Here is a 27,900-nt window from a genome sequence, read left to right on the forward strand (position 1 = left end):
AAGCGTCTGGAAGAGGCAGCGGTAGATTTTCTGACTAGTTTATTCAAAGGGTTCTTAGAGAATGAGAAGATGCCTGAGGAATAGAGACAAAGTGTGACGGTACCCATTTTTGACAATAAGGGGGGCGTGCAGAATTGCGGCAACTATAGAGGGATAAAGTTGATGAGCCATACAATGAAGTTATGGGAAAGAGTAGTGGAAACTCGACTGAGAGCAGAAGTCAGCATTTGTGAATGGCAGTATGGCTGCATGCTTAGAAAGAATACTACTGATGCGGTATTTGCTTTGAGAATGCCAATAGAGAAGTACAGAGAAGGCCACAGGGAGCTGCTTTGTGATTTTGTAGACCTAGAAAAAGCATATGACAGGGTGCCAAGGGAGGAGCTCTGGCATTGTATGAGGAAGTCTGGAGTGGTCGAGAAGTATGTTAGACTGGTGCAGGACATGTATGCTAGCTGTGAGACAGCAGTGCGGTGTGCTGTGGGGGTAACAGAGAAGTTCAAGGTGGAAGTTGGACTCCATCGGGGATCAGCTCTGAGACCCTTCTTGTTCCCAGTGGTGATGGACAGGCTGTCAGATGAGGTTAGACAGGAATTGTCATGGACCATGATGTTTGAAGATGACATTGTGATCTGTAGTGAGAACAGAAAACAGGTAGAGGAAAATCTAGACAGCTGGAGGTATGCTCTGGAAAGGAGAGGAATGAAAGTTAGTCGCAGCAAGACAGAATATATGTGTGTGAATGAGAGCAACTCGGGTGGAACGGTGAGGTTCCGGGGAGTGGAGATCATGAAGTTGGAGAATTTCAGGTACTTGGAGTCGACAGACCAGAGCAACAGAGAGTGTGAAAAAGAGGTGAAGAACGGGTCCAAGCAGGTTGGAATGGGCGGAGCAAAGAGCGTATGTAACGCTTGGCGTCACCATGACCACAGTGAGAGACGAGGAAACGTAACACTTAACCCTCTCCAGGCAGATGTTGCAGATTTGCGACAGCCAAATATCAGATTTTTCCTGCAACTACAACTTAATTTGAGCCTGAGAGGGTTAAAATCTTTTCAGTTACAGACTAAAAACAATGTTAATAACGGTATTCTTTAGTTGAACTATACTTCTTTCTTTTTTGTTTTCTTTTATGTTAATAAGGATATAATTTTATGCAGAGGTGTACTTAATAATTTATAGACAAAGGACATAATTTACAGACGCCGCGAAGACTGAGGGGGCAGATTGTTTTCTTCTTGCAGAACAGAAACGTAACAGTAACAGAAAATAATTGAGAAGCACTGGGTTAGATGGAGAAGGTTAATTCGCTGTGGCGACCTATGAAGGGAATCGCTGAAAATAGAAGAACCACTGTAATTACTGTATTGAGACGTGGCTTTTCCATAATACATACAAATCACTCCATGCATTTAGGTTTGGAAAATCACATATTAGGGATAATGGGGTGTATCACCATTGTAATAAGGTGGAGATCGTTAACTTGCCATACAGGCACATTAACATTTATATGTTGACTTGAATTTAAAGTTGTATTTTATGTTCCATGTCAGTTTTATAAAAGTTGTCCTTTATAATCTTACCATGAATTGATTCACTGAAAGTAAGTGATTTAGATAAAAACATGATTAGCAATTTATCAATTAGCAGACTATACTCCATGTTTAAAAGCAAACAGAAAAGAGACTTGGAAGATCCCAGTTCAGGGAGGGCTGCCAAGCAAGTTTCGAGCAGCACCAAGAAAATGACAAGATCAGACAGGTCACACAAAATCCATAGTAACAGAACGGTAAAAAACTCAAAACAAAAAAAACAACTTGATGATACAAGCAATGAAGATCAGTGAATGGGACAAAAGCAATAAAGCAATGTTTTTTTTTTTTTTAGGGCGCTTGAGTCATGCATTTAACTAGAACTGTCTCATGTCTCACAAAGGCAGCTGTAGGCATTTATACATGTGCAATAAATACATTGATTTTATAATGACCTATCTTGTGAAATATTTAGAAACATAAAAGTAAACTGTCAAAATGTGTTCACTGAAAATCGAAGTACAGGCAAATAGAAATGTGGAAGTGTGAGCGGTCAATTGCAGCGTAACTGAATTGGTAAGAAGATGGAGAAACAGCTGTCCAGTCATAACATTGGATGGGTTCATAATACTGTTGTGTTGGGATGTCATCACCCTCGTGTCCAAGTTGTTTTTCCGACATATCCTGGTGGTCCCTTTGGAGAAGCAACTTCAAAATTTGATCATGAGAAAGCCTGGATATCAGATATCTCAACATTAGGCGAAATGGCTTATTATTAGCCGTGGTCTTGATATTTCAGGAATTTACTGAACAAAAATTATAAATGACACAAAAGTAAACATCGACTCACAACCCGTCTCTCATGGGTAGTCATTGCATATTCCAAATTCAATCGAGACTAGGAGAGCAGACATCTGCCCACACACCTCTCACAGCTTCCGATGGTTTCAACTTGGCCAGTTTGAACTAATAAAATCATTCTGGATTTCACAGTAGTCAAGCACAACATGGGTTTTTTAAATTGGAAATTCAACGTAACATTTGACTAACCCGTACGAGGCCAGAACGGCCGAGTGACCATTTGATTTTATGCAAGGGCCAGGGACTGTTTTTCGACATTTTACCAACACCCATTGTGGCAACAAGATATTTCAAAAGCAGGACCTGGTTCATGCTTTTGAAGGGTGGAGATTCTTTTGTTTTCAATTTGTTTACATTTCACATCCTTGAATGTTTAGACCACATGTGTCAAACTAAGGCCGCGGGTCAAATGGGGCCAGCCGCATCATTTTATGTGGCCCGTAAAAACATCTTAAAACATCTCAATGTCTTGAAAAAAAATAAGTCAAACACATTCATTGACCAGAAACTACATTTCCCATTATTCATGCCAATCATGTTACCCGTGAAGTGTTCGCCATTTTCAACAAGTGGAATTGAGAAATACAAATGATCCCTTAATGTCCAGGAAGAGAAAAGTTGATGCAGGTGGAAGGCTGTTTCAAGAAAGATGGGAAGGCGAACACGTTTGTGCTTCAATGACAAAAACCAGTATGTCTTTTGTGTTATGAGGCAGTGTTGGTTGTCTGAGAGTACAATCTACGTCGGCATTTTGACAGCAAACACGGAGCGACGTATGCCAAAGCTAGCCTTCCGGAAAAACAACAAATTTTCCAAGAATTAAAAGTAACAATATATTTAGGTATTTTTGCAGGCAAATCTGCAAGGCTGTGTGTAGCCATTTGTTTTTCGTAAAATTCTGCATCTGTCACACATGTTCTTAGCAGCTCACACTTGTTAGTTGTACTTATTGTGTTATTCTGCCCCTCTTAATTGTGAAAAAAAGGTTTTGAACAAAGTCAATATCATAACTAGTGTTGGATGATATTTTTCTTTATTTACTTGGATAGTTTGATCATTGATTGATGGAGTAATGTGGGTTTTTTAACCTGACAATAGAAAAACATTTTTTCGTAAAATCTTTTAAGGCCCTCATTCCTCTCGGTCGTGGTCTAATGTAGTCAAAGCTTATCACAGCAACTGTACTTTGTGCATCACCTGTGTGGCATCTTAAATTTGAGTTCCCAATATTTAATCACAATGATTATCCATATCTCCATATCCACACCCAATCCATATCTCAGTAATATGGATGGAGTGTGGCCACTGATCTACATTGAAATGGGTTTTGAACGCAGAAGCCACATCATTTGGTGGCAAGAGGGTTGAATGGAGTAATGTGAATGTGTGCGTCACCGTGTGAATGTGTGTCATTGAGAAACTGAGGTAATACTTAATGTTTGAATAGGGGATCGGAAGACAACAGGCTGGATTGTTTGGGTCCAAAAATGTCCGTTAATTCAATTGCGTTGAAGTTTGGACAGGAGCCGGCAGAACCTCGTGTTGGTCGGCAACATCCCGGAAGGACTCATAAGGTGCCGATAGCTCTGCAGAGAGATGTGTGTTGTTAAGGTAGAGGCGAACGCACCGCAAGGACCAGACAAAGATGAGAATGTGGTGGAATGATCCCTATGTTGGAAAGACAGAGCAACCTCTGAATAACCAGATGGCCCCAGCGCAGAATGCAAGCAATGTCCAGTCAAAGAACACAGATGATTTGAGAGAGGACCTTGGGGATCATCTTCTCCGTCATAACCTTTTCTCCGCATAAAACTCGCAGCTGAGCTCTGACCCAAAACAGAACCATCTCTGACTTATGATTCACCCGGAGAGGTTAATGACCCACTCCAGACGATCCACCGAGTCCCCTAAGCCTGTCAGAAATGCAGAAGCAGATTGGATGGGGGATGGGATATCTTAAATCAAAACAAAGTCCAGTTGCCATGATAACCAGGGTTAATAATACAATGAACGCCCTGCAACATGGCTGCCATGTCCCAATATTTATGGCATGCCTAGAGTTTACATTCTTTTATCTGAAAAACACTATCCGGCGTCCCTGTGTTTCTCTGGTCATATCGCAATACGTAATAGTGTGATCATTGCACTGTGCCAATTACGAAACATTATAATGCACATTCATCTGTTCTCACTTTCAAGTGAGTTTATTCATTAGATGGGCAAAAGTTTGGATCTAATGGCTTTAAAATATGCAAATTTTGTCCTTAAACCCTGAGTGTAGGGGAAAAAAATGGAGAAACCCTCAGTCAAAGAGGAATTCTTCCTCTCCCAGGACATAACATATGAAAAAAGTTGTGAAATGTAGAAAGCACATGCGATGAACATATCTGTATGACCTCAGCATTAACTTGAATTAATTATCAGATACAATGGTTTCTCATGACGGTCCTGTGAGGAATCCAGTCCACCAGAACTCCTTCCCGCCAGTGACAACATTCAGTGAGGCCCAGAATCCAAATGAGCACAGATGAATAAGATGTGAGTCAGCAGGTTTGAGCTATTAAGTCTTCTTGGAGAAGAGATTACCAAGACAACCTGGCTTAATCAATATCACTCTATAATGCTGTTTCCAAAGACAGCTCAGTGTTAAGATAAAAATTCCTTAGTGACTTCATAAAACAGGAAGTTTTTATTTTATAGTTTATGGTTTTATATATTTTTAGCAGCGCTGTTTAGTATGCTTCTCATAGGAAGCCTCCAAGAAAATTTAGATTTCAGAATGGAATGTACATGTCAAGACCATCTCAGTCTCACTTTATCTCCAAAACATCTGATACGTGCTGTCGCTCTGATGGACTGATTCCCGAGCCTATCTGTCCTTCTCACTCCGAAAATAAACCTCAACATCTGTCCATTGATCACAAGGCTCAAAAGGACACAGACCTTTTTTTTCTTTTATTGAATGAGATGAAGTTTGCCTCGAAGTTCTTTTATAATCGATATGTTCTGCTTAGAATTCCACGTGTCTGGAAAGCAAGCCAAAAACCAGTTGCTAAATCTAAACAACAGAAAACTAAAAATGTATTCTTTTAAATTCAAAGCGTAAGTCAACCACTTAACCTTTTCATTTATCACCTATTTGCGGCAGTGAATTGTTTGTGTATGAAATATAGCAAACATGCGTGCTATTCGCATCCAAATGGGCGTTTTGTCACCAGATGCTTTCATGTGTAATGCCGATTTCTTCCAAAAAACCTGCAAGGTCAAACACATGCATTGGTCTTCGTTTATGAAACCATTGTGAAGTAGAAAGCCGGATATATTTATGGCTTAACTATCTTAAATAAGAACTATCTTGCCATGGTCGACCTGCATTCCTCTCCATTCCTGGGCAAACTTCAATCTCTAGATTTTCCTCGAGCTGCTCTCCACTCTCATTACAGATCACACTGCCTCTCCAAAGACCATGGGGAGACTACATTCATTCCTGTCTTACCTTATCTGACAACCTGTCAGATAGAAGGTGCTCAGGAGTTGATCTGTGATGCAGTACCATCCTCAACTTCTGTCACAGCTCACTACTGTTTCACAGCTTTCATACATGACCTGCATCGCTCTGACCAACTTCTCCACCACTTGAGACTTCCTCATACAGTGCAACGGTTTCTCCCTCTGGATCCAGATGTATGCTTTTGGTTTCTGTCAGTCAGTCGAGTAACATATTGGACAAAAAAAACAGGAGCATATTAAGAGGGAAAAACTCATTAAGTCAAGTCTCTTTTTTTTTTTAATCAATATACCGATTACGACTGATTTTTCAATGTTTCCACGGCATCATTTAAAAAAAAATCCATGAGTTGAAGATTACAGACGATAACAGGTTCACCTCGACGTAATTTCTGGTCTTGCTTTCAATCATGCTGAGGGATGACAAGTGATGACAAGCGGGGGATAGTTAATAAATGAAATGACAATGATTTAGTTTGGAAAAAATATGAGTAATCACTGTGACTGATGATCATACAAGTTGTCAGTTCGATTCCCGTCTCTTTCTGCCAGCATGCTGGTGTCTTTGGGCAAGAAACTGCAGCCCCAGTTGCTCCTGATGGCCTGCCCTGCACCTACAGTGTGTGAATGGGTGAATGCTATCTTGTGTGAAAGCACAAAGTGCAGACCATTTATTTTTCCCTTTTTTTTTTTAAATTAAAAGCTTTATTCATAGATATTTGCCAGTTAATTTCATATAACATCAACTTTATCATATAAAAATAAATCTGATCATGTCATCGATTGTTAGAGGACACTAAAAGAGAAAAAGAACGTGAAAGCGAAACGGTTTCGTTTCTGCTCGTGTTATCATCAATTCACAGTTAAATCCATTTTATTGTGGATATGTAGCAATACGGAGACTGTCTTATGCCATGCTGTGGATCATTTCATATAACGTTAAAGTAATAACACATTAGTGTTGTACAGATTCAAATCAGCTTGTGCTTTTACAAATAAACAGGTACTTGGGACAAATACAAATGAAAGGCGCTTTTCATTTTTCACCCGAGTGACACGGAGTCAGAAATGTTTAGGAAAAGTCAACTGCTATTGTAAGACACTGAGGTAAGTATAACATATCATTCTTTTACTGCAGCAGCACCTCAGTTTATGAATTCAATATGTTCCCAGTTCTTTTTCTGAAACCAAAGTATTTGGAAACCAATAGTAATATCTTGATATTGATTGAGACTCACCTGACACTTACAATCCGCTCAAATCACTGACTGCCGGATAGAGTGGGTGACTCCACTGACCTCCTGATAAGCAGCACTAATATTTCATAAATCTGATGTGGCAGGACAAAATGGGAGAAAAAGCGGTGCTGTTAATCTGCTAACACCAAAAATAGGCTGGAAACTGTAATGGACAGGTGTTCCAACCACAAAGTTGAGACAAGGAAATGGTTTCGCAGGGGGTCATTTGAGAGATCCGCCATAGATGTTGGCTAGTATGTCAAAAAAAAGCCTTGGTAAGACAAAATAGTAAGTCTAATTCTTTCCCATCATTTTTGTCATGCAAATAATTGAAGCCTAGCACGTCCACACACCCCCTAAATCTAAATTCATGTTCCCAGTTGTTAAAATTTTTTCCTGAATGATTCATTCGTTACGTCTATCCCTCTTAATAGCCTTTGCTAATGAAGATGCATGCCCTCAGTGTCAGTTAATGGCACCAAGAGATGCTGAGAGAAGACACTGATCTTTACAGATTCGCCTTGGGAGCGTTGCACTCGATAACACCAGCGGCAAGCATCTGATCTATCTCTTCCAATGCATATCCGTGCTCCTCTAAGATCTCCACCGTGTGTTCTCCGACGGCAGGACCGGAGGAGATGCATGGTTCAGCGGGAGTCCGAGACAATACCGGGGCTGGCTGAGGGCTTTCTAGCCCTTCGGAGTCCTTGATGAAAGAACCTCTTTCCATGTTATGCGGGTGTGAGCTCACCTGGTCGAAAGATAACACAGGTGTGACACAGGCGTCTGTACTGTCGAACACTTGTGACCACTCAGCCTGTGTCTTTGACACGAATCTCTGAGTGAAGAGCCGCCTGAGCTCTGGCCAATCTTCAAAGCTCATTTGCGGAGGTGTCGTGTCAGCGTCAAGGTCTAGTCCTAGAGGAAACAGAACACAAAAAAAAAAAAAAAATTGTCAGGTGCCATTTTATTAAAGACAGACTTGTTTCCTGTTGAATAGGGAGTTGTGGAAAAAGTCAATTTGTCCACTATGGGGGATTTTATCTGGTCATGAAAAGGAACTTTGTCTCGGTATTGAAACCGTTTCCTGCGGTCCACAGTAGCAAATCAGACGAATTGGCTCAAAGTTGCCAAAACTGAAAAAAAGAGGGAACCCGTCAGGCAAATGTTCCTTTTTCCAGCATCGGAGGACTTTTATTCTCCGTCCCGTTTCTCATGTGGGAAATTGGTGAAACATATCCTACTGCCCTTGTTGGACAAGTCAAACCATTGTGAAACCAATGAGACAATGTGGTGTAAGTTGGCAGAATTTGAAAAATGCTAGATGTGAAACCTTTGTTGGGAGGAAATGGGCAGCCATTAGTACCTCAAAGAGGAAGTAGGCAGTTAAAAGAATTGCAGATACATAAAATATCTCCATTAAAGAGTTGTGAAAAAAACGTTTTTTTGTTGGCTTTTAAAAACAGCAGAGCTAGAAGGCATTACCAATTGGTTTTCTATTATGTTAGTTTACTCACCTGTAAAGGACACAAGTGAACGGTTAAATAATGTTTAGCAAGACTTTCAAAGCACTCCTCAAAACATGCATTTTTAAATTAAATGATGAACAGCTCTTGTCAAGTTCCAATGACATTTGGCCACCAGCTCGGGCAACAAAGTTCTATTTTAGCCAGACAAGGGAACCCCTCATTGCGAAAGTAATTTTCTTTCACATGCTGTGCTGAAAATGCCACACTTCATAGTAAAGAAAAAAAAGGATCATTACATGCTGTCTTCAAAAAACAAGAAAAATCAACTCAGAAACCGCTCTCGTTCTCAATGTGCACCTCGGCTTCATGAGGGGGATGTGAACCAATCGCACCAAACTTTTACACCAGACTTGAAGAGATCATTTGTGATCTTTGTCCTCCTTCACCCCTCTCTTTTTCCACTCCCGAACATGCGAGTTTCCTTCGCGACTGTTGCCAAGTACTTGCTCGTGGGGAAATGTTAGCTTTCTATAAATTATCTTAAAGACTGGGGTTCAGACGTGCTGACCAAGTGCAAAAGATACAGTGCTGTGATTTAGTACTAAAGATATAAAATGTGGCTTGGTCTGACACCGGTAATATGATAACACAAGAGTATTAAAACAGAGTAAACACTGCATTCAAAGACAGCAACGTTGCTTCTTTGAATACAGTCTACTGCAGGGGTCCCCACACTTTTTCCTGCGAGGGCAATATATCTTTTCTTTTCTCTGACTGGGGGTCGGGCCAGTTTGTAACAAAAAGTGTGACAATCGCAGAGGTGTCTAAACGTAAACATTTATTGTTTTCCAATAAATTTATTGTTTTCCAGAAAGCCACACAGAACCAAAAATTAACCCTTTCTGGGATCTTGACAGAAGAAAAAAAATCAGAAAATAAATAACATCAGTGAAATAAATAACACTATTTTTGAAATAAGTAATAACTAAATAACCCTTTTCAAGTTTTTCACAGATAAAAAGACCAACGAAAATTAACTTTCGTGTAGGCACAACTGTCTGCAGCTCTCTCATATCAAATTCACTGTTAAAACCAGAAAGCAAGCAGACTATGAAACCGAACTGATACCAACACATACCTAGTTAAATACACCTACCAGGTTAAATACCCTGCATTCTGAATCTATTTTTCTCTTTCCTAATCTTTTCACCATTATTCCATGTTATTTGACAGGGGTGTGTCCAGGATTTTTTTGTTTTTGGAGGGAGGGGTTTCTGCACAGACTGCAGAAGGGTGGAATAGAATGTTACGTTCTATGCATGTGGAAGTCACGATTACGTGGCCAGAATGAAAAAAAAAAAATCATAATGTATCTCTTGTATTGTTCAGGGGCCGGGCAAACTGTGGAGGCGGGCCATATCCGGACCCTGGGCCATGGTTTGGGGACCACTGGTCTACTGATTCACATGATGTAGACTTCATTCCAGGTAGTAGGATGGAATGCAGTCCAGCTTTGGGCTGGAATGTAGTCCAGTCCAAATCAATGCAAGGAGAGTTTAGATGATGCCAATGCAAATGCAAATTTCCTTCTGTACCTACCTTCGGTGTACAGAATAACAAAGTCTGTTAGGTCTGTAAAGTCTGTTGACAAACATTCACCAGAGTAGTATTGGTGGCAGAAACGGTTGTTGTTTGAGGTATGGATGAACTGTTTTGACAAAGCACGTCCTGATCAGTATGGACCATCCAGAAAGAGGAGCGGACGGTGGAACTGTCGGCAGAACAGCCAAGCTTGTTCAATGTCAACTCTCCTACATATCATTACTAAGCGGTGAAGGAAAAGCGATGACAATAATAATAATAATGAGTTTTATTTAAGGCTCCTTATTGCTGTTGGAGTTACTTCACTTTATTTTTATCTCACTTTTATTTTCTTTACTTTATATATCTATATTTACATAGTAATAGAGGTTCATAGTTGCTATGCAACCCCTTATGACCTCCAATTACCCCTCGGGGACAAATAAAGTTTCTCTGATTCTGAAGTAGCAGAGGCTCTGAGGACACCTTCTGAAACACTGCATGGTGGCAAAATATTGCTGAAAGAATCTAGTTGTAGTTTTCCACGAATCTTTTCAAAATCTTTGCAAAGCCTTTAGATGTGAGACCCCCTGTCTTTGGTCCCCCTGTCTTTTGGACCCCCTGTCTTAAGACTCTAAAAACTAGTCTTAAGATGTGAGTTGATAGTTTTAGACGACTCCTAACAAAATCTTTAGTCTTAAGGTGTAAGCCCAGCATTAGTGTAAGTCAAAGCAATAACAGTTACCCCTGGGGGTAACTCTAAAAGAAACCTTATTCATTTCATCCAGACGAAACACAGACAAGGAAGTTTAGTTCATCTTTGCATAGCATTGCAAAATACGATTGTTGTCTACTTTGTGATGCCTACAGCAGTTACGTAATAATAGGTGGTAGTAAAAGTTTCACAATCTCCCTCCTAGTACCTCTTGTGTTACATGCTATGGTAATTTTTCTTTCAAACATAAGGGTGGCCATCTGTGTAAGGTTTGCACAATATTGAATTACTGTACGTCCAAATGTGTTCACGTGTCATTTACAAACCCTGTAGAAGCTGTTTGTAGAATTGCGGCTCTAGGGCACCCACAGCCATGTACTTCCCATCCGAGGTCAGGTAGGTATCATAGTACGGCGCTGCACCGTCCAACATGTTCTCCCCCCTGGGACGGTCCCACATCCCGATGCTACCGGACTTCCATACAAATGAGCCTACATATGCTGCTCCTTCCACCTGATGATGTGAGAGAAGAGAAAATCACTGGTCATCAGGAATCCAACCATATCAGCAGCAATATGATACATTTTATGAATTCTGCTCTTCACGATGGGCTGAATACCCTCATCATCTATGTTGTTTTTTGTAGTTAAGATTATCTATCTTGACTTAAATGTCAGTTTAAATTCTGTGAGGGTCCTTTGGAGCAGTGATGATAAGAAAAGACAACGACTGTTTGATTTTAGTGCTAATGAGTTTGGTTGGATTCCTTTCCACTCACAACTGAGAAAAAGAGGATAATGGTCCAGGGTTGCTTGCGCTGTTGTTGTTACATTGGGCCATGTAGCAAACCCTATGTTATCATGTTAATGAAAAACAAAAAAACAGGTTGTGACCAAAAATGATCACACAATTTGGTATTACATGCACCTTAAAGTAATTCCAAAAGTCCTCCCTGACTGCTGGTGCTGTCTGTCTCATCGGTGCTTTGTGGGCTGCTCATTCAGCTTCTGACTCTGTCAGACTCTCCTTTTCCCTTTAGATAATTACAAACGTAGGAGTGAGTTTTTCCTTGAAGAGATTTGACAATTTTCATTTATGCATGACTTTGGAAGAAGAAGACTGCTAGGTTTTCAAAAACTAGAGGACTAAGTTGGCCCTTTGAGAGGCTTCAAAAAAGCAGGCCCTGATCTGCTCTATTACCCAGTAACTGAGTATTGCAGTCCCCGTTTTAACTGGCAGAAGGATTTATGCATGGCAGGATGACAAAAATAAATCAAATTCAAATAAAATTAGAATTACTGTTTGTCAGCTGGCAATCAGATTACATTGTGGTGTTATATTTCACTCTTCAAACTCAACTGGCCTGCACATATTAGATGTTTAGGACAGAAGGTGAGCAAAGCCAGGCTGAGATGGTTTGGTCACGTACAGAGGGATGGTGAATATACTAATAGATGGATGCTGGAGTTGGAGCTGCCAAAAGAAGGAAGAGCAAAGAGAAGAATTATGAACATAGTGGGAGACTTAAGAAGGTAGTTGGTGTGACAGAGGAGGATTTAATATATATGGATCGGTTGATAGCTACAGAAGGACAGCAGATACTGCCTGCTGCCTCTGCAGTGGACTGAACGAGATGCTTTATTTTCAATAAAGATCCCAAACTTCCACCACAAATCAATTCTTCAATTTGATCCCCCCTCCACCCACCACAGCATTTCATTTGTGACCATGAAAAACACCTTTATGTAATGCGTCAAGCTGCTTCTAATTTGCTTTACAGTGATTTGGTTTGAAACCTGATTCAGATCCACCTGACCTGGTTCTTAAAATGTAGGTTTTTCTTTCGCATCTATTGGCTTACAGTGTTTGCATAGTCAAAATTAGTATAAGGGGAACCTCCAAAAAGGTTCGACAGTGATGTAGTACTTCAGCTGAGTCCAGTTTTGCATTTGCACCCACACTCAAACTTAGTCAGAGAATTAATGAAAAAAATAATTTATATGAAAGGACTTTATATTTGATGTAAGTCACTGACATGTTTGTTTAGGGACAAAAGGGACAGGAATTTATGTTCCAATCTAGGTCAATCTTTTATCTTTTCACATTTATCTCAATGGCCAGTGTCTGTCAAATAACCCCGGGTCACTTTTGTTTAAGACTGAATTACTTAATGACTCGTGAAATAGGGTTTCCTTTGCAAAGAAACCCTAAAAAGCACATGATATTTGTAATTCAAATTCCAAGGGAGTTGCCTTGTACTATGTAATAATCAACTTTTACATTTTTTAAACGAGACACTGTTTACCGTCCCTGAAACATTACTTAACCTGTTTTCTGCCAGTTTGCTTTTGAGTCTCCAGGGACAAATCACAGAAGCTTTTATTGCTTTCGATGTCATCGAGGTTGAGGTCAAAGTCAGCATTCCTTCACATATTTTGAGGCTCTTTCATCAACAAATCTAAGTTTCCAAAAAAAACTGCATTCATGACCAAAGCAGGCACAGTGATTGAAAAAACAACTTGCAAACTTTGCTTTTCTATCCTTGTTCACTGCATAGAGACAAAAATGACTCATACTTTCACATCAAACCAGGTTTTCTATTTCCAGTTTTGTTGGAGCTCATTTATTGGTGAGACTTTACTGTGATTTAACATAAAAACTAGTGATTTTATCGACTGGGCACAGACTGAGCTACGACTGCGCTAAGACTGTAAGATGCCCTGCTTACACTTAATGACTATATTAAGTGAGTAAGTATAATAATGGGACTGCACTACGACTCCAATAAGACTCTGCTACGACTCTTCGGATTTCCTTCAAACTCTCAGTTTAAAGTCTACGACTGGAAAATCGTAAAGTATGAGCCAGCATAAGACAGTAAGGACAAAGAATGAAGGAAAGCAGATTCACCCCTCACCTCATTCCCAAGGTTCTATTCAGGGCTCAACTTCACCCTGCCTCTGCTCTGTCACAATCTGAATTTCAATCCAACACTAAGCTGTGATCTGATGTGTAGGTATGCAGCGAGTGGGAGGGTTCATAAGAATACTTGATAAGAACATACCGGGCAGACAGTAGCACAGTGAGAACTGATGTGATTGATGATATATTATGACCTTTACTGGTTCGTACTTGCTACATTGGTTTGTTGTTTGATGTAAGGAAACACGATAACGAATATCAGATATGTTTGCAGCCCATTTCATGAGGGCTATCCACAAAGCTGATGGTGTACTTACTAAAATCTGAGCTATTCAATGAGTTGGTTAAGTAAAACAATGTTATGAATGAATCAATATAAAGGTTAGAAAAAACAAAAAAAGCTCCTCCTGGGGACTCCCGAGGCTCTGGAAAAGTTTGTAATTGTTTTGTTAAAAGAAAGGAGCTTTATGAATGCTTTACAACTGAATTTGTGGATAAATCCATGGAGGGTCCAAATGACTGGGTGTGGTTTTAATAATATCACCTCCTTTATTTCATCTGATAATTTCTTCTATTTATCCTGATGACATAAGATAATCAGTATTTCATGCAGCCGGATGTACACAAATAGTTTCAGCTACGGGAAATAACAGAAAAGATTTGTTTATATCCGATTAAGTTGATGTCCTTTGTTATGACAGCTTTGAAAATTGTCACAATAGTTTCAGTATGATGCCCTATTATTGTATGGTAATGCAACCTGAGGGCGGCACAAGTTGGTGTCTTTCTGAGCCAGCCTCAGGGGGGCACGTGCCGGTGACTCCCTGAGTGTCAGAAAGGGTATCCGGCGTAAAACTTTTGCCAAAACCAAACATCCAAATCAATCATAATAACCAGATCAAACCGGATCAGATGAGGCCCATGTTAACGACCGCCAGTGGCACCGATGACCTACAAGGAACCAATGGAAACTGGGCGACTGTAGGTCAAAGAAGGAGAGGAGGAAGGTGTGTTTGGAAGAGGAGAGAGAGGAGGAAAGGCAAGAGTCTCGGACGGAGAGTAAGGACTCTGAATATTGGGACTATATCGGAACATCCCTTTGCAAAAAGGATGGAAATGGCTGTAGTGAACATTTTTTTCCAGGTAAGACAGGAACATAGGGTACCTTATAAAAGCGGAGGTAGGTGCACGCAGGTAGACTACTGTATTTTCCGCACTAAAAGGCGTACCTAAAAGCCTTCAATTTTCTCACAAACCGACAGTGCGTCTTATAATCCCGTGCGCCTTATATACGGATCAATATTGAGCCACAAGAAGTCACACAACTACGGGAAGCAGCCGCCAACTCAATTTTCTCCCGTAGAAGAAGTAGCCCGCGGAGCATGCATGCTGGGATACGACTGCGCGAAGCGTGCATTTTCATTTCTGTGTGTGTGCGTGTGTGTGTGTGTGTGTGTGTACATGTGTGAAGACCCCAAAACAGCGCCTTTCAAGAAACTGCTTATGACACAGAGTTTAAACTCAAGGCAATCAGTCACGAAGTAGAACACGGGAATAGAGCAATGCCAAAAGAATTCAACATTAATGAATCAATGGCGCAGAAGTGGAGGAAGCAACAAGATGACCTGCGGCAAGTAAAGAAGACTAAACAGAGTTTCCGAGGGAACAAAGCAAGATGGCTACAGTTAAAGGACAACTTGAACGGTGGGTAGTTGAACAGAGAGTAGCAAGTAGAAGTGTCACAACAGTCACTATTCGAATGAAGGCAACAGCGCTAACTAGGTAAGTTCACATCAATGAATTTAGCGGCGCCCCTTCTTGGTGCTTTCATTTTATGAAAAGCTTTGAACAGTGACCAAAGGAGTTGGAAATACATTTTTTCAACAAAGGCGTCGCAAATACTGGCAAGAGCTACCGGTACGTACCGTACCCTATTGTGAATGCACTAACTTGTTTTGGGAGTGAACGGAGTTGTCAGAACGTTGGTTTGTATTCTAGTAATAAAGTTTGACTGACTTATCTGACTGTTCTGTTGACATTCCTTTTAACGCAGCTCTATTAAGTGGATACATAGCGCAACCCCAGCCACTACTGTTGCGTTTATTCTATGCGCCTTATAATGCGGTGCTCCATATATATGATTTTTATTTAATTAGGCTATATGCCATTCATTGAAGGTTCACCTTATAATACGGTGTGCCTTATGGTGCGGAAAATACGGTACATCTTGTATAGATGAGGTAACCTGAAAGAGATCAGTGACTGCAAAGTAACTGTGGGTGAGAGTGTAGCCAGACAGCATAGGATGGTGGTTTGTAGGATGACTCTGGTGACAAGGAAGATCAAGAGGACAAAGGCAGAATAGAGGACATAGTGGTGGCTCTTAGAGAGTGAGAAGATGCCTGAAGAATGGAGACGAAGTGTGATGGTGCCTATTTTTAAGAATAAGAGGGACGGGCAGAATTGCGGCAACTATGATAAGCCCTGCAATGAAGTTGTGGGAAAGAGTAGTGGAAACTCGACTGAGAGCAGAAGTCAGCATTTGTGAACAGCAGTATGGCTTCATGCCTAGAAAGAGTACTACAGATGCAGAATTTGTACTATGTTAGACTGGTGAAGGACATGTATGCTAGCGGTGAGACAGTGCGGTGTGCTGTAGGGGTAACAGAGAAGTTCAAGGTGGAGGTCGGACTCTGGTATGCGCTGGACAGGAGAGCAATGAAAGTTAGTCGCAGCAAGACAGAGAATATGTGTGTGAATGAAAGGAACTCAGGTGAACAGTAAGGCTACAGGGAGTGGGGATGAAGAAGTTGGAGGATTTCAGCTATCATCAGGGATCAGCTCTGAACCCCTTCTTGTTTGCAGTGGTGATGGACAGGCTGACAGATGAGGTTAGACAGGGATCTCCAAGGACCATGATGTTTGCAGATGACATTGTGATCTGTTGTGAGAGCAGAGAACAGGTTGAAAAATCTCGAGAGGTGGCGGTATGATCTGGAAAGAAGAGCAATGAAAGTTAGTTGCAGCAAGACAGAGCACATGTGTGTGTGAATGAGAGGAACTCAGGTTGAATTGTGAGACTGCAGGGAATGGAGATCAAGAAGTTGGAAGATTTTCAAGTACTTGGGGTCAACAGTCCAGAGCAACGGAGAGAGTGGAAATGAGGTGAAGAGACCGGTTCAAATAGGTTGGAATGGGCAGAGAAAAGTGTTCTCTTTGGGAGTGACCAGGACGGAGATAGGATCAGGAATGAGTCTATCAGAGGAACAGCACATGATAGATGTTTTGAAGAGAAGGTAAGAGAGGCCAGACTGAGATGGTTGGGTCATGTACAGAGGAGGGGATATATTGGTAGATGGATGCTGGAATTGGAGCTGCCTGGCAAAAGGTCTCAAGAAAGACCAAAGAGAAGATTTATGAAAGTAGTGAGAGTATATGAAGGTAGTTGGTGTGAGAGAGGAGGACACGGAGAACGGGGTTAGATGGGGAAGGTTGTTTCGCTGTGGCGACCCCTGAAGGGAAAAGCCGAAAGGAATAGAAGAAGCCCTATTAATGTATTTTTCATTTTCAGTAGCTCTGGCTACAAACACTTATCTCATTAATGAGGTGTTAAGGTCTGTGTAGGATAGAGACATTAATTGTGTATGAAATGATGGCGGAAAAAGAAAAAAAATGGCAAAAATTGGCCAATGACCAAGTTGAGATGAACATGTTCGGTATCACAAAAGAAGGAAATGTATTGTTATGTAACCATTGGGAAGGAAGTTATTTCAAAATCTGTGCTTTTGTTTGGAGAGTGTTCCCTATCTCAGATGATGTCAAACATTTACTCTGCACTTTGATTAATCTGGGAAGAGAAGAAAACCATTTACTGATCCCATTATAGGGAAAGGTTTGACAGCTTCCAAACCCTAACTCTGCTGTTTCCAAACACAATGTGTCAGTTATTATACATTTCCATTGCAGGATATTTATTCTCTGCCTTTAAGTCATCATGGATGAAACATGAGCTGCGAAGTGGCATCTAGCGGCACCAGGGAGCTATTTTCACTTTCCAAAAATTGATATGGAGAATGGCAAAATAAATGTCAAATTCCTTACCATGCTTGAATCAATGATCTGTCCTTTTCCCGATTTTGTCCTCTCAAGCAGGGCTAGGACTATTCCGAAGGCGCAGGTTAGACCACCACCTGCAAAGTCTGCAATCAGATTCAGCGGAGCATATGGTTTCTCTCCGCGGCGACCCAGCCTGGATAGAATGCCTGGGACAGAAAACAAGACACAATAATGGAGCTTAAATTTAACGCCACATTCGCACAAACTTTAAATGTCTATGTTTGTATCGGACTTCAGTGCAAAGAGTCCCTTAACTGTGGGAAATTAAGTCCTATTATATGTTCAAAGGGCAGTGAGGTGACTTCTAAATAAATAACTGTAAGACAAACTCTTTGTGCAAACTGTCTGGCAGCAGCAGTGCTGCAACAGGAAAGCAACTCAGACTATCTGCAAAAACCTCAACAGACTGAGCCACAACCAAGGAGGAGTGTATGAAACTCCTGGAAAACATTTCTAAGGTCCCTTTTTTATAGCAAGGCTACATTTAAAAGCATTGCTTTTAAATGCATGTGACATTTTGATTAAAATTTCTATCTCAGTCATCCCTCCTTCAATTCCTTTTTCCACCGAATAGGTTCACTTCTTATGCATACTGAAATAATAAAAGTGGTAGGAAGGTAATTACAGAAACGAGTTGTAGCTTGAATCATCTGAGTTAAAGTTAGTATAATGGAAAATGACAACTAAATGTTTTTATCATTTGATCGGGGGAGGTGCATTATTTTGAACATTCAAAAAACGGTTAGAAAGCACCGCAAATTCATAGTTTTGCAAACCTAAAATTGATTTTCTGTTTTGAATTCCAACAAAAACTAATTTTTGCCACCTTCCTGTTTTGTCTTCATTATCAAAACGGCATAAAAGGTCTTTCCGGTATTTAGCTTCTTCACATACTTCCAGCACTTTGGTCAAACAATGAATTAGAGCATCCAACAAGCATGAAAGGGAAATTATCCCCAATCCCAAAAAAAAACCAATCAGAAAAAAACATTTACGCTACTATATTTATCTTTGGAGAGGAACTTGGCATTTAGACAGACAAAAAAAAAAAGAAGAAGCGGAAGTAGAACCACAGCAAGAGTCTTGCGGCTACACTTTCTGTGTATCAGCAGTCCTTTTCATGCTTGGGAGACTACATTTTTCTGTTATTGCTGTTTTGTAAGAGTTCTTTGATAATGTAACACACTTGTTTGTTTGGTTCGTTTTGAATGCAAATCTCTTTCAGTTAGTAGTTATGAATGCGGAATTACTGCGGTCACAGCAGTGGGGAAAAAAAAAAAAAAACAGCATCTACATAAAGCAATCCCATTCCTTTTGCAGAAAAAGTTGACCACAGAAGTGTAAGTTAATATTTTACAGTCTGTGTGTTATTACCTGACATGGCCAGGTAGTTAATGTCATGTCCAGCAGCTTTGGCATAGCTTCCATTCTGTCCATACCCTGTCAGCCGTGCATAGATCAGACGGGGGTTTTCTTTCAGGAGTTCGTTGGGGCCAAGGCCCATTTTCTCCATTACCCCTAGGATATCAAGATAAGATAAGATAAAACTTTATTGATTCCCATAGGGGAAATTCCTTTCTCACAGCAGTGTAACAGTTATGTCATAAAATAAAAAAGTGAAATAAATATGAATATAAATGTAAATAAATAGAGACAGAGGACAGCGATGCGACCACGAACAAACAGACTGCAGCAGAAGCAGCAGCTGAAGGAGCAGCAACATCATCATGGGTCAATAATAATGGACAGTAAGGAACAGGAAAGGAACAGTAAGGATGAAAAACACACAACCAGGGAACATTAAGGGTGAAAAATACACAACCAGAAAAAGCATTTTAATTTATAATTTGACCAGAAGCATAATGCAGCCTCTGGGAGGCACAGGCCAGGAGGGTGGGGTTTCAGATAAGGCACAGACTGCAGACAGAGGGAATAGAATGTTATGTTCTATGTATGCACAATGTCGTGATTACATGGCCAGAATGAAAAAATAATAATAATAATGCATCTCTGGTATTGTTCAAGGGCCGGGCAAAATGTGGAGGTAGGCCGTATCCGGCCCCCTGGGCCGTAGTTTGGGGACCACTGAGTTAGATGAGGAGTTCCAGAATATCCCAAGAGATGAGTGGTAATTGGCGCAGACTTCAATGGGCACTTCGAGGCTACAGGGAGTGGAGATCAAGAAGTTGAAGGATTTCAAGTGCTTAGAATCAACAGTCCACAGCAATGAAGAGTGTGGAAAAGAGGTAAAGAAATGGGTTCATGCAGGTTGGAATGGGTGGAGAAAAGTGTCAGGGGTTTTATGCGATAGAAGACTGTCAGGAAAGGTGTACAGGACAGTGGAGAGACCAGCGACGCTGTATGGACTGGAAAGAGTTACAATGGCGAAAAGAGGCAGAGCGAGAGGTCGCAGAGATGAAGATGCTAAGGTTCTCTTTGGGAGTGATCAGGATACAGAGGATCAGGAATGAGTCTATCAGAGAAACACCACATGTTAGATGTTTTGGAAAGAAGGTCAGAGAAGTCACACTGAGGGGGTTCGGTCATGAGGGACGGATGCTGGAATTGGAGCTGCCAGGCAGGAGGTCACTGAGGGAGGAGGATCCAGAGAACAGGGTTAGACGGAGAAGGTTGATTTGCTGTGGCAATCCCTGAAGGGAAAAGCTAAAGGGAGAAAAATTTAGACCAGAAACATCCAGACTAGCATTTGTCTTTCAAATAATATGAGCTCAAACAGATGTTCTAAACTGCTTTTAGATCCAAAAATTCACAGGGGGAGTTGAGAAAGGACAAAATACAGTCAGTTAATAAAAACAACAAAAACAGCTAAGGTAGTCAAAAAGACAGGAAGGAGAATACTTGATGTGAATTAAGAAATGAGAAGTATAACCAGAGGAAGAGGTTAGAAAAGAGGGGGGGGGGCTGCGTTTTTTTTCCCTTGAAATCTGAAAGTGAAGAATTTGCACGTTTAGCATGCGGCACCAAATTCATTGAATTCAATTGAATTTAGCTAAGTATTTCTGAATACATGTACTTTATCTAGTATTTAAAACATAATTCTCTAAATTTAGAGGTATATTTCATTCTTGAAATTTGTTCTTCCTGTATCTGACCACTGATGGATGCAAATGATCTGACCTTGACGGTAGGGCTCAAGGACCACATCAGACTGGACACAAAGCTTCTTCAGTAAAGCGACCCCATCTGATGTCTTCAAGTTGATGGCCACAGATCTTTTCCCACGGGCCAGGGTGTCCATACTCCCGCCTGATTTTGTCCTATCCACGCGAATCACCTGTGCTCCAAAGTCGGCCAGGATCATCCCACAGAACGGTGCTGGAGCCAGGCCTGCCAGCTCAATCACTCTCACCCCAGCCAAGGCCATGACAATAACACTGTATGGTGACAAGGGGTGACAAGATTTCTTGACGTTAATATCAACACATTATTAAAACATTAACTGCAAATTACTTCAGTGTATGAATAATTATTTTGAGTTCAAAATAAAGAAATTCTCTAAGCCGAACGAATCAAAAAATGTAACTGTCGTAAAGGAAAGTTGAGTTGTGAAAAATGTTGCCTTCTTTCAGTCTTTAAGGGAAAAAAAGACCAAATAAATTAATTAGAAAAAAGAAAATAAATATTTTTCACCACTCAACTTTTAAGCTGTCAAGTACTCAAAAAAACAAAGAATCCTTAAATTACTTATTATTACTGTAATTACTGCATATGCAGTACTTCATCATCGATGCGATCCTCACAGTAATGTTGATAACGTTTCTTTTATATGATGAAACTTTTAACAAAGCATTTGTAGAACAGAACCAAAGGGTTCAAGAAAAAAATCCAGCAAGGGGAGCAAAAAAAAAAAAAATGTAGGAAGGAAGATGTGGGTGGCATAGAGGTTAGTTCCTCTGCCTAACTGAACCTTTCTGTGTGGAGTTTCCATGATCTCTATGTTTCTGCATAAGTTTCTGATTGCGTTTCCTCTTGGTTCCTCCCACAGTCCAAAAACATGCTGTAGGTTAATTGGATGCATCAGGGAAATTGCCCAGATGTGCAACTGACACAGTGAAAGGTCTGTTTGTATAGATGGCCCTGCAATTGACGGGCAACCAGCCCAGGGTGTACCCTGCCTCTCTCCTGATGGCAGCTGGGATGGGCTCCAGCATCCCGTGTGATCCAGTGTGAGTAGGATAAGCCGTCGACAATGGATGAATGGCTAGAAGTACGACTTATTAGTAAGTATCCAAACCACCATGACACCAAGAAAAGTGCTGAGACCAAGAATAATGCAGGTCTTATTAGTCAAAAGATCCGACAAGAGGGGGACATTCATAGCTGAGGAGGTTGTAACTACAATTGCCTGGCTTTGTTTCACGTTCTCCAGCCAGTGGCCTTCGAAACAATGTAGGCCCTTTTTGTCCGATCTAATGCTTCAGTTTCACACGAGCAACCAGCTATTCAGAGGCAAAACTATGTATCAGCCAAGACAGGGCCTCCATTCTGCTAAAGAGATATTTTTCACTTTTGCCCAGGAATCAGTCATGTAAGATTAATTTGTTTACTTCACGGAACACTAAATAACTAAAAAGAATTTCACAGACACAAACACAAACATTTCTGTTTGGTGGCATTACATAAAATATTGACGAGGTTAAGGAAAGTTAGCAAACTTGTAACCAAAGCGGATTTATTTTTTAAACTCAAATTAATCATGGTCCCATACTGTGTGTGTTGATGGCTTTTAATCTTTGCATGACACTACAGTTTTGATGAGATTGAAATAGATCTAAGTGATATAAAACAGATACGCAGCATGCCCCCTCCTGTAGGTTATCAGCATCAACGCCAGTTATCGTGTGTGTGTGTGTGTGTGTGTGTGCGTGTGTGTGTGTATATAAAAATAAAAACTCACCACTATCTTTAACAGGATGCAAGTTTATGTCAGAATTTTTGATATTGAAATAATCAATATCAAATCAATATTGAGGGGCATGCTGCGTAAAACATTTGTAAAACAAAATTTGCAAATCAAACCTACGACTCTCACATGGGATCATTCTAGACCCGGGTTAACGACTGCCATTGATGCCGAAAACCTACAGGGTACCGGTGGAAATCAGGCTACTCTGGGTCAAAGAAGGAGAGGTGGAAGGTGTATTAAGAAGCAGAGAGAAGGAGTTTGTTGAGATGATGCAGAGAAGGAAGGTGGATATGCTGTGTGCAGGAGACCAGGTGGAAAGACAGGAAAGGCTAGAAGCTTAGGTGCAGGTTTTAAGTTGTGCCATCAAGGTATTGACAGAAAGCGAAAATTAGTTGGAGTTTTCATGAAGGAGAAGTTTGTTAGAAATGTTTTGGAGGTGAAAAAAGTGCTAACTGATGAGTCTGAAGCTGGAAATGGAAGGTGTGATGCCCAATGCTGTAAGTGGCTATGCCCTACAGGTTGGATGGGAAATTCAAAAACTGACCATGACCTGGATTACTGAGAACCTCCACATACATGTTGCTGAGAAGACTTTTTTCCAGAACAGGCGGGAACATAAGGTACCGGTAACTGGTAACAAATGAATGAATCTGTTGAAAAGGAAAATCAAGAGGACAAAGGCAAAGTGGAGGATGAGGTGGTGGAAGATGAAAAGGGGAGAATATTGTATGGTTTTCAGGGAGGAGTTGAGAAAGGTTCTGGGAGGTCAGGGAGAGCTTCCAGATGGCTGGACAACTACAATTGGATCAAAGAGACAGGAGAGTACCTGGTGTTTCGTTTGGAAGGAAAGACGATCAGGAGACTTGTTGGTGGAATGAGGAAGTGCAGAAGTGTATCCAGAGGAAAAGGTTAGAGAAGAAAAAGTGGGACAATAAGGAGACTGAGGAGAGCAGACAGGAGCACATGGGGATGCGGCTCAACATCAAGGTACCAAAGGCCAGACAAGGGGCGCACAATGACTTGTATGCTCAGTTGGACAGTAAGGAGGGCGAGAATGATCTATAGAGGTTGGCAAAACAGAGAGGTAGAAATGGAAAGGATGTACAGCAGGTCCAGGTAATTAAGGATAGAGAGGGAAATGTATTCACAGGTGCCAGACGAGTGACGGGAACATGGAGAGTGTACTTTGAAGAGCTGAGGAATGAGGAAATTGACAAAGAGCGAAGAGGTGACTATTGTGGACCACAAAGTAGCAGAGATTAGTAAAGAAGAAGTGAGGAGGGCATTGAAGAGGATGAAGAGTGGAATGGAGGGGAATGAACGTTAGCGGCAGCAAGACAGATTACGTGTGTGTGAATGAGAGAAACCAAAGTGGAATGGTGCAGTCAAAGGGGGGGGGGGAGATAGAGAAAGTACTTTTATGTACATATGGTCAACAGTTCAGAGAAGTGTTGGGGGATAATGTGTGATAAAAGAATGTCAGTTAGAATGAAAGGAAAGGTGTACAGCGCATGAAACTAACAAAGATGCGCAGAGCACAGTCAGAAACCGCAAATAGGAAAGAAGTACCAGTACACCCAACTGAAAAAACGTCTTTGATGACAAATTAGTACTTGAGAAACACTGTGCTAAGTAAAGACAGTGGAAAACAAGTCTGCATAGGGGAAAACCAAGAAAGTTAAATGAACAGAAAAATTGGCAATGAATAGAGCACAAAACATTTCAAATACAAGCACAGTTGACAGTGGAGACTCCAAGATTAGATAAACTTCTTTTGTCACAGTAGCATTATGTAAAAAAAAAAAAAAAAAAAAAGGTAACAAATATGAATATAAATAGCAGAAGATAAGAGTAAGACAAGACAGAAAAAAATTTAATCCCTCTATAAATAGACAGCAGAGGGGTGCTCTGGCTTTGCAAGACAAACTTCTTCTTCTTCTTTCGGCTTTTCCCGTCAGGGGTCGCCACAGCGAGTCTCAACTAAAAAAACTAAAACTAAAGTTGTTTTTTTTTAATTAAAAAAAATGGTGCAAGCATGTGAATACAAGGACAGAAAACACTAGATTGAGATTAAAATTTAAAAAATGTTACAACAGTAGTAAAGAGACTAGATTAATCTATAAAGAAAGAAAATAATATTCTCAAGGCTTCACCATAAAACCTAACACAATGTGACTTCTGTAACGTATGCTCCTGTGAGGATTATGAGTGCACTCAGCGACAGTGCTCGACAGTGCTGTTAAGAAACTTCAACGTAATAACAAGACAGGCTGAGCAGATAGAATGAATTAACAATTAAGAGTCCAAACTCACGCAATTCACAGAATGTATGAATTTAAAGGATTTAACTAAACTATTAGATGGGAACGCTATTCACTGCTCACCTTGGAAGAGGTGGCTTTTTCCCAGATGCAAGTACTTTTCAGTGTTTGACACAAATCAAGGTTTTTGGGAAATAAGGCTTGGTGATGAAAGCTGAAAACAGACGGTGGGAAAAAGCGACAGAAGTGACAAAAGCTCCCAATTCCACAGAACCAGCAGGCGCTGAAGAGGTTTTTGGGGATGATCCCAGATCTTGTCAAGTATATGTACAACTTGTCAGACATCAATGCCTTTAAGGAGGCTTCTAGAAGATGAGACAAGAGTGGCAGCCTTCAACAGTCTGTTGCAACAGGCAAGGGCTCTAAATCATTGTCAGTGTAAGTATGCATTGAAAGAAAAAGTTGGCGGTTCTGGTCAAATGTTGTGTGATTAGTCACTGATCAGCCAGGAAAAGAACTTCATATTACAGAGTTAAGGATTCCGAAAGCGACACTAAGGCCATCTGCTGGAAAAAGAGTTCTAGGTTGTCGTGATTACACCCAAGTAACGCATTTGAGAGGAAACACTGTAATTAGTGGACAAAGAAATACACCTTTTGAAAGACTTAGAACACTAACGTCGGGTGATTTTCACCCACACAATTCTTGTGTTGCCATTGTCTGAGTTTTATGGGTCCTTGGGTAGCTTCAGGCTGCTCACTGATGTTATTAATTGTATGTTTGTTTCCCTCCTCCCATCGGCCCATCTATAAATTGATGAAAACTGTATTTTATCCCAAATATTGTATTGGGTAAAATATACCCAACGTTAGTGATGTTATTACTTATTTTAAGGTTAGTGTTCTAGGGTGACAGGATAGGAACGCCATACCAAAAAGATACCAGTCTCAAGTAAATCACACAGACATCTTGATGCATCATGCAGCTGAGATTGTTATTCCACATCAGCTAAGAGAAAAAATGCTCAGCAATATCCATGGGTTATATTTATTAATGACTGACTGCAAAGAGGATGTCAAAGACAGTATGATCGTGTTGCTCCAATTCTCATTTATTAAGTAGATGGTAGAACAGTGTTCAGTTACAAGTTGTAAAAAGAATCTGAACAGGCCTCCCAGTGAAACATCGTGTCCCAACTCATGCCAAACAAATCTTCTGATAAGGTGAGGATCAATCCATTTTTACCAAGTGCGGACAATTACTCAGCAGTTCCCTGGGAGAACCCCAAAAAAAGTATACAAAGAGCAGACACACTTGTTTGTGAGAATTCTTCACAGCGTGTTAGTGCTGTGTTTAAAGTCTGGGAAAAAAGTAGCGTGCAAAGGAGTTAAAGAAACATGTGTAGGCAGGTCTGAATGGTAATTTGCAATGAAAGAGTATCAGTCAGAATGAAAGGAAATGTGTTAGATGGAGGCAAATGACTCACTGAGGGGGGGTCACCTGAGGGGCGCAGCAGAGGGAAATGGAGGAAGACACTGAAAAATGGTAATTCAGGCATTTCTCTTTAGGGCCTGGCTCATGCTAAGTCAAATGGTCAAGCAGAGCAAACAACATAAAAAGGCAGAAGTAAAAATCCTACTGAAATAGACAGAAAGAGAGTGAAGGAAATCAAGAAGCAGGGTGGGAAAAGTACATGTCCGCAGGCAAGGGGAAAAATATGGCAGTAAGTTGGAGTTCCGCATAAGTGTCATTAGCAGCAATCGTTTGTGATCGATACACCTGAGAAGAAACTGGAGACGACAGAAGAAAAACAAAGACGGCAGATTATAAGACCTTTCATTCTACACAAGGACAGGACGTCACCTTGAACAAGGACTCAGATGAAGGACTATGACAGCAGATATAAATGGGCACAACTGAGAACACCACTGCATTGAACCAAACATTTACGGTTAACATGCCGCACTGATGTAAAATAATGAAAATACTACTTTATTGATACCCATTCAAAATCCTACCCATAAGGATAAATAACAGATTATCTGTCGGACAGAGAACAAACTGCACATTTAACGGTCGCAGAGTCACAACGATAAACTCTGCTCTGATGAGCAGATGCTAATGTTTATATGAACACTCCTGAATAGACAGAAAATAAATCGCAAGAAACAAAAATTGATAGAGATGTCAACAATCCAGGTTCTATTGTTTTTTTTGTTTTTGTTTTTGTTTTTTTTTTCACAACAGGTCCAAGGATGTGTTTTCGAAGGTAACATGATATTCAAATTGTACGCATATCTGAGAAACGACCACCACGGGATTGACCCAAGACAAACTCAAAGTGATTTTGGCATTTTATAAATCCTCACTGGAGGAGAACAATGCAATAGGAGGGCTAGTTGAATATCTGTAAACATAAAAGTCTATTTATAAAGCAGAACTCACCTTTGGCCGTGAGTCCACGTATACCAAGTACCTCCGAAGTTAGCAAAACAAAGTTCTGCTAGCCGTTAAGAAGTGTCAAGCTCCCCCAGCGGCGAGCGTCTGCCACAAAGATAAAGACGATTCGGCTAGTTGATTTAAAAAATAAATTATCACTCCAAATACTTAATATGGACCATAAAAAGCGATGACAGACCCTAAACAAGCTCTCTTGAAGAGTTGTGTACGTCGGCGCAGACATATTTTTGAACGGCTTCCTGGTGACGTAAGCGCACCCCCCCTAATCAGGACCTCTGGGAAATGTAGTTTTTACGATTTTACTTAAATAT

At 40.7% G+C, this 27,900-nt stretch overlaps 1 protein-coding gene across 4 annotated transcripts; it reads right to left on the reverse strand.

Moving 5' to 3' along the window:
• Positions 1-118: 118 nt before the first annotated feature.
• Positions 119-27,900, reverse strand: amacr (alpha-methylacyl-CoA racemase). Of its 4 annotated transcripts, none has more exons than XR_015106573.1 (8): positions 27,575-27,837; positions 21,080-21,336; positions 19,316-19,459; positions 17,927-18,087; positions 11,230-11,416; positions 7,890-8,056; positions 5,890-6,514; positions 119-3,979 (listed from the first exon to the last, which is right to left on the reverse strand). XR_015106573.1 is itself a non-coding variant. In XM_086151951.1 (7 exons), exons 3-7 carry the CDS (start codon positions 21,324-21,326, stop codon positions 7,647-7,649), a joined length of 1,149 nt encoding a protein of 382 aa, XP_086008077.1. In that variant the 5' UTR covers positions 21,327-21,336; positions 27,575-27,673; positions 27,768-27,900; the 3' UTR covers positions 6,571-7,646. The 4 variants fall into 4 exon arrangements, 1 of the variants encoding a protein (XP_086008077.1); XR_015106572.1 differs by having other exon boundaries at positions 119-4,306; XR_015106571.1 differs by having other exon boundaries at positions 119-4,306; positions 5,337-6,514.

The sequence above is a fragment of the Fistularia commersonii genome, chromosome 9, assembly GCF_037954325.1.
Source record: "Fistularia commersonii isolate RoL2024-O1a breed Wild chromosome 9, RoL_Fcom_v1.0, whole genome shotgun sequence".
Lineage (NCBI taxonomy): Eukaryota > Metazoa > Chordata > Actinopteri > Syngnathiformes > Fistulariidae > Fistularia > Fistularia commersonii.

Excerpts from the sequence above, each read along its gene's own strand:
- amacr (XM_086151951.1), bottom strand. The coding sequence starts at position 21,326 with ATGGCCTTGGCTGGGGTGAGAGTGATTGAGCTGGCAGGCCTGGCTCCA. Across the intron at positions 19,460-21,079 it reads CCTTGAGCCCTACCGTCAAG|GGGTAATGGAGAAAATGGGC; the intron begins GTCAGATCATTT and ends TTGATATCCTAG. Across the intron at positions 18,088-19,315 it reads TAACTACCTGGCCATGTCAG|GCATTCTATCCAGGCTGGGT; the intron begins GTAATAACACAC and ends TTTCTGTCCCAG.